The following is a 9,613-nucleotide window of genomic DNA, read 5'->3' on the forward strand; positions in this document are numbered from 1 at the left end:
GCAGTCTTCTGGGACGCATCACAGGTCCCAGAAGACTACTGGACCATTCACAATGCGCAGTTCGACTCGCACAAGCACAGTAGGGAACAGGCCAGTCAAGTTTCTCCACCCCAAACTCGCTCATCCATGTCTTTATGGACCTTGCTTTGTGCACTGGTGCGCAGTCATGTTAGAACAGGAAGGGGCCATCCCCAAACTGTTCCCACAAAGTTGGGAGCATGAAATTGTCCAAAATGTTTTGGGATGGTGATGTCAAATGCCCTGTACACACGGTCGGACATTGATCGGACATTCCGACAACAAAATCCATGGGTTTTTTCCGACGGATGTTGGCTCAAACTTGTCTTGCATACACACGGTCAAACAAAGTTGTAGGAAAATCCGATAGTACTAAACGCGGTGACGTAAAACACGTACTTCGGGACCATAAACGAGGCAGTAGCCAATAGCTTTCGTCTCTTAATTTATTCTGAGCATGCGTGGCACTTTGTGCGTCGGATTTGTGTACACACGATCGGAATTTCCGACAACGGATTTTGTTGTCGGAAAATTTTATAGCAAGCTCTCAAACTTTGTGTGTCGGAAATTCCGATGGAAAATGTGTGATGGAGCCTACACACGGTCGGAATTTCTGACAACAAGGTCCTATCACACATTTTCCGTCGGAAAATCCGACCGTGTGTACAGGGCATTAAGAGTTCCCTTCACTGGAACTAAGGGGCCAAGCCCAACCCCTGAAAAACAACCTCACACCATAATCCCCCCCCTCCACCAAATGATTTGGACCAGTGGAAAGAGGCCAAGCCCAACCCCTGAACCCTATCGGGGTTCCTCTATGCCAAACTCACTCATCCATGTCTTTTTGGACCTTGCTTTGTGCACTGGTCCAAATCATTTGGTGGAGGGGGGGGATTATGGTGTGCGGTTGTTTTTCAGGGGTTGGGCTTGGCCCCTTAGTTCCAGTGAAGGGAACTCTTAAGGTGTCAGCATACCAAGAAACTTTGGACAATTTTATGCCCCCAACTTTTTGGGAACAGTTTGGGGATGACCCCTTCCTGTTCCAACATGACTGCACACCAGTGCACAAAGCAAGGTCCATAAAGAGTCCAAACTGTTCCCACAAAGTTGGGAGCATGAAATTGTCCAAAATGTCTTGGTATGCTGACGCCTTAAGAGTTCCCCTCACTGGAACTAAGGGGCCAAGCCCAACCCATGAAAAACAACCCCCACACCATAATCCCCCCTCCACCAAATGATTTGGACCGGTGCTCAAAGCAAGGTCCATAAAGATAGATGAGCGAGTTTGGGGTGGAGGATCCCCGATAGGGTTCAGGGGTTGGGGTTGGCCCCTTAGTTCCAGTGAAAAGAACTCTTAAGGTGTCAGCATACCAAGACATTTTGGACAATTTCATGCTCCCAACTTTGTGGGAACAGTTTGGGGATGACCCCTTCCTGTTCCAACATGACTGCACACCAGTGCACAAAGCAAGGTCCATAAAGAGTCCAAACTGTTCCCACAAAGTTGGCAGCATGAAATTGTCCAAAATGTCTTGGGATGGTGATGTCTTAAGAGTTCTCATGGAACTAAGAGGCCAAGCCCAACCCCTGAACCCTATCGGGAGCATGAAATTGTCCAAAATGTCTTGGTGTGCTGACGCCTTAAGAGTTCCCCTCACTGGAACTAAGGGGCCAAGCCCAACCCCTGAAAGACAACCCCACACCATAATCCCCCCCTCCACCAAATGACCGGGACCAGTGCACAAAGCAAGGTCCATAAAGACATGGATGAGCGAGTGTGAGGTGGAGGAACTTGACTGTCTTGACCTCAACCCGATAGAACACCTTTGGGATGAATTAGAGTGGAGACAGGACTTCAAGTCCATCATCAGTGCCTGACCTCACAAATGGGCTTCTGGAAGAATGGTCAAACATTCCCATAGACACACTCCTAAACCTTGTGGACGGCCTTCCCAGAATAGTTGAAGCTGTTATAGCTGCAAAGGGTGGAGCCAACTCAATATTGAACCCTACGGACTAAGACTGGGATGCCATTAAAGTTCATGGGCGTGTAAAGGCCGGCGTCCCAATACTTTGGACAATATAGTGTAAAGTGGGCAGCTGGCCTCACTATAGCTCTACAACTTGAGGACTGGATGAAAATTCGAGAGGCCCCTAAGTCCTGAGCTCAGAACGTGGCCACTAGCAAGGAAACTCCTTCTCTCTCGCGGTGGGATCTGGACCCCGTTACTACATTTGTGCCTACCTACTCGCCTGCCTGTTTCCAGGGGTCGTAGGGGGGGATGGGCAGCTTTCATCTCCACAAAGAAAAGGGACTCCGAACAGAATATCATAAAGTGAAGAGTTTTTATTTTTATTTTACAAAACAAAGACAAATGATTAACAGACAACAAACCGAATCGAACCAAAAATCACATTTGGTAGAAATTGGAGTTGATTTTCTTGGACTGTAAAACATTTCCCACACTCTAAACAAGAGAAAGATGATCACGTAGGTGACTTCTCTGGTGTTTAAGAAGATATATTTTCTGAGTGAAACATTTCCCGCACTCCGAACATGAAAAAGGACGCTCGCTCGTGTGAATCCTCTGGTGCTGAACAAGGTATCTCTTTGTGGCGAAACATTTCCCGCACGCCGAGCACGAGAAAGGGCGCTCAGCCGTGTGAGTTCTCCGGTGTGCGATGAGTTTTTGCTGCAAGGTGAAACTTTTCCCGCACTCCGCACATGAAAAAGGACGCTCCCCCGTGTGAATTCTCTGGTGATGAACAAAGTAAATTTTCTGCGTGAAGCTTTTTCCGCACTCTGGACAAGAATAAGGACGTTCGCCGGTGTGAATTCTCTGGTGCACAAGAAGTTTTTCTTTCAGGGGGAAACTTTTCCCGCACTCTGGGCAGGAGAAAGGACGCTCACCCGTGTGGATTCTCTGATGTTTGAGAAGGTAGTGTTTTGCGGTAAAAAATTTCCCGCACTCCGAACAAGAAAAAGGGCGCTCACCCGTGTGAATTTTCTGGTGATCGAGGAGGTATTGTTTCATAGTGAAACATTTCCCGCACTCTGAACAAGAGTAAGGACGCTCACCCGTGTGAACTCTCTGGTGTTTAAGAAGGTTTTGTCTCATAGCAAAACATTTCCCGCACTCTGAACATGAAAAAGGACGCTCACCCGTGTGAATTCTCTGGTGTGAAATAAGATATTTTTCCGTAAGGAAACCTTTCCCGCACTCTGTGCAAGAAAAAAGAAGCCTATCTGTGTGAGTTTTCTGGTGTAGCAGAAGGCTTCTTTGATAGGGGAAACATTTCCCGCACTCTAAGCATAAAAAAGGACGCTCACCCGAGTGTATTTCCTGGTGTTTGACAAGGGCACCTTTCTGAGTGAAACATTTCCCGCACTCTGAACATGAAAAAGGACGCTCCCCCGTGTGTATTCTCTGGTGTTTGACAAGGGCTCCTTTATAAGAGAAACGTTTCCCGCACTCTAAACATGAAAAAGGACGCTCACCCGTGTGAGTTCTCTGGTGCCCGTGAAGTGTCCCCTTGGCGGTGAAACATTTCCCGCACTCTGAACATGAAAAAGGCCGTTCGCCTGTGTGACTTCTCTGGTGTCTGTGAAGTTTTCCATTGTCAGAAAAACATTTCCCACATTCTGTGCAAGAAAAAGGACGCTCCCCCGTGTGAATCCTCTGGTGTCTATGAAGCATGCCTTTGTCAGTAAAACATTTCCCGCACTCTGAACATGGAAAAGAATGCTCAACGGAGGGACTTCTCCGCTGTATAGGTGGTGCTTTGTTATTAGTGCAAGATATCTCACAATTTAGAGACGACAACAAACTTTCTCCTGTGTGACTTCCACCACATAAAGAAGTCTCCTTGGGTTTTGATGGATGTGTTGATTGATCCACACTGTGAGATCTCAGTTGGATATCTGAAGTTATAATATGGGATTGATTAGAAGATTCTTCAGAAAAAGAAAGATCCATTGATCTTAGATGGACATCTGAAGTCATAGTATGGGATTGATCAGAAGATTCCTCAGAAAAAGAAGGATCCATTGATCTTAGATGGACATCTGAAGTCATAGTATTGGATTGATCAGAAGATTCCTCAGAAAAAGAAGGATCCATTGATCTTAGATGGACATCTGAGGTCATAGTATGGGATTTATCAGAAGATTCCTCAGAAAAAGAACGATCCATTGATCTTAGATGGACATCTGAAGTCATAGTATGGGATTGATTAGAAGATTCCTCAGGATTAGACAGATCCATTGATCTCAGGTGGACATCTGAAGTCATAGTATGGGATTGTTCAGAGGATTCCTCAGTAATAGAAGGATCTATTGATCTCAGGTGGACATCTGAAGTCATAGTATGGGATTGATTAGAAGATTCCTCAAAAAAAGAAGGATCCATTGATCTTAGATGGACATATGAAGTCATAGTATGGGATTGATCAGAAGATTCCTCAGAAAAAGAAGGATCTATTGATCTTAGATGGACACCTGAGGTCATAGTATGGGATTTATCAGAAGATTCCTCAGGATTAGAAGGATCCATTGATCTTAGATAGGCATCTGAAGTCATAGTATGGGATTTATCAGAAGGTTCCTCAGGATTAGAAGGATCCATTGATCTTAGATGGACAACTGAAGTCATAGTATGGGATTTATCAGAAGATTCGTCAGAAAAAGAAGGATCCATTGATCTTAGATGGACAACTGAAGTCATAGTATGGGATTTATCAGAAGATTCCTCAGAAAAAGAAGGATCCATTGATCTTAGATGGACATCTGAAGTCATAGTATGGGATTGATCAGAAGATTCCTCAGGATTAGAAGGATCCATTGATCTCAGATGGACATCTGAAGTCATAGTATGGGATTGATTAGAAGATTCCTCAGGATTAGACGGATCCATTGATCTCAGGTGGACATCTGAAGTCATAGTATGGGATTGTTCAGAGGATTCCTCAGTAATAGAAGGATCTATTGATCTCAGGTGGACATCTGAAGTCATAGTATGGGATTGATCAGAAGATTCCTCAGGCTTAGAAGGATCCATTGATCCATCTAGATGGTAAGGTCTGTGATGTGTAGTTGGAGTAATGGGATCTTCTCCTGGAGAACATTGTGTGATCTCATCATCTTCTGTCTTGAAATCTGGCGATAAAAGTTGATCACCCTCCGAGGTATTCAGAACAAAGCATCCATCTGTAAGAAAACCATTTTTTGAATAAGAATTTTAAAACAATTTCTAGTCTTACATTCAGGAGTCATATATGTTGGTCCACCACTAAGAAGTCTCTCGGAGCTCCAGGATTGAATTGGGTACAATCATTACACCAAACTATGAATACAAACCAGATAGAAGATTCAATACACCCAAACCCCACTGTGTAACAGGATGTGTACATTGATGACCAGCGTTCAATTGGAACGTTAGTTTAGACCGAAAACTAGCTGTTCAGACGTTCATCCGAAAGTTTAGGGTGTTCAGGGCAGACGAACGTGACAGCTTCCAGTTGTCAATGAATGCGAAAGAAACAGCGGCTGTTGCAGCCTGTACACCTTTACCAACCACTGATGTCACCCAGCCCATTTACTTACACTTACATAATCGGGAATGCCCGGCCATGTATGCAACTGATGGAGCGGGTTACATTGTTGCCCCAATATGGCCACAAGGCCATATTTGGGCAATGACATCACCATTATCTCATCTGCCAATGGTTGTTAAGAAAAGAGTGGCTGCTGCGTCCTTACCAACCACATTTACCTATTTGGATGGGAAACCCCCGGCCACATAAATGAGCTCTACATCATTGCCTAAATATGGCCACAGAAATCATGGAAGTATATTAAAAATGTGAAGTTGTTTCTTCATTTAGTGTTTATGACTTACTTGTGTCCATATGTAGAGAAGATTGCTCCTGTTTACTTTCCATAATCATCTCCCCCTCCTCCATAGACTGCTGATCTCCACTCACCAACCTCTCTTCTTCTTCCTCTTTAACCTCAACTTTGATGTATTTCAGATCTTCACCCTAAACCCCAAAGATGACAGAATTAGATTTACAAAAAGGAACAAGAAATTACAAAGATTGTCTACTCGTAAAAAAATATTTTTGAGTTATTTTTGGCCAGTCCCATCTACCTGATCATTCTCTTTATAACTGTGATCTTCCTGGGTGGAATCCCTTGAATACAGAGGACCTCTCTCCTTCAATGACTGCTGATCTCCATCCACCAACCCCTCTTCTTCTTCCTCTTTAATCTCAACTTTGATGTCATTCAGTTCTTCACCCTAAACTCCAAAAGATGATAGAACACCTTTTCAATTAGGAACAAGGGATTACATAAAAGAATGTCAACTCATAGCTTGCAATAGATGGTCTACATGGTCAGTCCCATCTACCTGATGATGGTGAGGGATGGTGTGACCTTCCTGTGTGGAATCCCGGGAATACAGAGGACGGGGACATCTCTCTGGTGGGTTCCCATTACTGGATCCATCTGTAGGAAACACACACACTGACTGAATACATTGTTTCTATGTGTTTATCAGATGATGGGGATCTAGGTGGAGCCTCCGTACTGTTCTCTCCTTTACAATAAAGTCTCCTCTTACCCGGTGATGTGAGGGGCGGCTGATTCTCCATCATGACGTCCTTGTAGAGATCCTTGTGTCCTTCTAAAAATGAATCACGGGATTGGTAACTGAATTTTAACTGCTTAGATGTCCTCTTCACTAGTTAATTTCTGTATACAATTAAATTAACGCTATGTACATTCCCAGAATCCTCCTCACCTCTCCGGTCAGGTCTGTGTTTTGTTAATAGAGATAAGAGTGATGTCATGTGACCTCCCAGAATCCTCCTCACCTCTCCGGTCAGGTCTGTGTTTTATTAATAGAGATAAGAGTGATGTCATGTGACCTCCCAGAATCCTCCTCACCTCTCCGGTCAGGTCTGTGTTTTATTAATAGAGAAAAGAGTGATGTCATGTGATTAGGTCAAATGGTTCTATATTTAGGATGTACTGTATCTGGTCTAAAAACATTTAAACAATGTATAAACATTAATAATATTCACATAGTTAATATGTATTATCATCTGCTGGAGATAAAAGACATCACAGTGACGACTATGGAGGAAGAGGACGGACATGACGGGGAGGTTACTGGGTGTAAATATAAAATAATATCTTATTACCTCCTCTACTGCCAGTTCCAGCAATGTCTTCTCTCTACTTCCTCCCGACTCACCTCTCACCCGGAACTTCCTGTCTGTACCCGACGTCACTTCCTATCATTGCGTTCCACTGACAATACATCACCACCTTGCGTTGAATATAAATACCGAGGTCTATGTTACGTCTCATCATTTTGCCCTCTGCCTTGTGGTCCATTCTATTATCAGGTTACATCCAGGGCTGGTGCAAGGATTTTTGACACCCTAGGCAAAACCAAATTTTGACGCCCCCCACCCCACCCCCTTGTCTCCGCCCCTGACTCCACCCCCTTTGCCCCTATGTGGCAGTGGACGGTGTCAGTAGTTTTTTTTATTTTTAATAATAGATTTTTTTTACAATTTAATTTTTTGTTTTTGTTTTTAATGTGTTTCACAATGCTTTTTGGGGGGAGGGGGTTGGGGCAGTGGACGGTGTTGGTAGGGGAGAAGAGAGTGGTGTCAGTAGTTTTTTTATACACTTTTTCATTTTTTAGAATTGTTTTTACAATTTTTTTATTTTTTTTTTTGGGGGGGGGGGGGCTTTGGTGAGATGTCAGGGGTCTAAACAGACCCCTGACATCTCCCTTTTTGAGACAGACAAAGGGATTGAAGACACAGATTCCCCAGTCCTTTTCTTAGCACTGAAGATGAATGGAGAGGAGACAGAGGCTACTGTTCATTCATAAACTGAGCAGAGTAACACACATTTTACTCTGCTCAGTTATCACAGGAGTGATCTCGCTCACTGTGTCCAATTCCTGACAGCCCCCCCCATGCAGTCAGCAGGAGAGGAGGGGAGCCGGCTGCGAGGGATGTGGGGGGGGGGCGGAGGAGGAGGACAGGGAGCGGCAGAGGAGAACATGAGGGGCCGGAGGAGAGCAGGGGGGGGGGTGGAGGACAGGGAGCGGCAGAGGAGAATACGAGGGGCCAAAGGAGAACAGGGGGGGCGGAGGAGGAGGACAGGGAGCGGCAGAGGAGAACACGAGGGGCCGGAGGAGAGCAGGGGGGGGGGAGGACAGGGAGCGGCAGAGGAGAATACGAGGGGCCGAAGGAGAACAGGGGGGGCGGAGGAGGAGGACAGGGAGCGGCAGAGGAGAATGCGAGGGGCCGGAGGAGAAAAAGGGGGGCGGAGGAGGAGGACAGGGCATGGCAGAGGAGAACACGAGGGGCCAGAGGAGAACAGAGGGGGGTGGAGAAGGACACGGGAGGGGGCCGGGGGAGGAGCACACAGGAAACAGCTGGGAATGATCAGTGCGGCGGGAGGGACAGCTGTGATCACCGATCTCCCTATATAGCTTTTTAGCCGACAGCCGCGGGAGGGACAGAAGGAGAAGCGGCTGTCAGCTAAAAATCTATACAAAGGAGATCGGTGTTCACAGCTGTCCCTCCCGCACCGATCATTCCCGGGAGATCGGGAGACTCCCGCACCTCACGGGAGACTTGGGATGTCTGCATTTATTTCATATATATCATGTTCTTTCTCATTATATGTACACATGTGATATCAGTGTAAATAATTCTTGTACGGTTCCTCTACTTCCTGGATGATCCATCTTCCTATTGTTATAAAAAGAGATGAAATGTCCTCTTCTCACCGGGGATTCAGTACTTGTGCCTGGTAAGTGCTCAGTGTATAGAGTAGAGTCCAGATCTGAGTCCTCAGCCCCGACCAGCTGATCACAGCTCAGATTTATATCACAGATTGGAACTTTCACTTTCACTTTCATTGCCGGAGGATTTTACCATCAGGAATGTATGTATGACCACATTATACTATTATAGAAAGACTAGGGACCAGGGCCTGTGTACTATGTATTATGAATAGTGTACTAAACCCTATGTACTAGAGACTGTGTACTAGTGACTATGTACTAGAGACTATGTACTAGTGACTATGTACTAGAGACTGTGTACTAGTGACTATATACTAGAGACTATATACTAGAGACTGTGTACTAGTCACTATATACTACAGACTGTGTACTAGTGACTATATACTACAGACTGTGTACTAGTGACTATATACTAGAGACTGTGTACTAGTGACTATATACTACAGACTGTGTACTAGTGACTATATACAGGATGCCTCGAGATTGTGCGTATCTTTTATAGGGCGCCACAACTAAAAAAAAATCAGTCGGCTGCAGATGTTCTGGGAGAGGGTCACTGCCTGGCTGTGTTAATAGAAGCCTGCTGTGTTTCTGAGCTGATTGCTTAGTACAAGAATTTGATGACTGAATATGAATTTTGATTCTGACCCAGTGGCGGCCTGTGCATTGTGGGCGCACGGGCAATGCCCCCCCCTTCGCCCTCCCTATCTATTTTCAGGACACCGGGCGCATGAATAACTATGGCTGGGATAGGAGGG

At 45.3% G+C, this 9,613-nt stretch overlaps 1 protein-coding gene across 1 annotated transcript; it reads right to left on the reverse strand.

The window, feature by feature from the left end:
• Positions 1 to 2,345: 2,345 nt before the first annotated feature.
• LOC141104675 (uncharacterized) lies at positions 2,346 to 7,065 on the reverse strand. The gene is given in 7 exon segments (XM_073594332.1): positions 2,346 to 2,501; positions 2,504 to 5,224; positions 5,916 to 6,057; positions 6,168 to 6,317; positions 6,429 to 6,526; positions 6,642 to 6,704; positions 6,822 to 7,065. Coding segments are annotated over 7 exon segments (3,327 nt in total). The 5' UTR covers positions 6,871 to 7,065; the 3' UTR covers positions 2,346 to 2,397.
• Between the last annotated feature and the right edge of the window lie 2,548 nt (positions 7,066 to 9,613).

Source organism: Aquarana catesbeiana, linkage group LG08, assembly GCF_042186555.1.
Source record: "Aquarana catesbeiana isolate 2022-GZ linkage group LG08, ASM4218655v1, whole genome shotgun sequence".
Taxonomy (NCBI): Eukaryota; Metazoa; Chordata; class Amphibia; order Anura; family Ranidae; genus Aquarana; species Aquarana catesbeiana.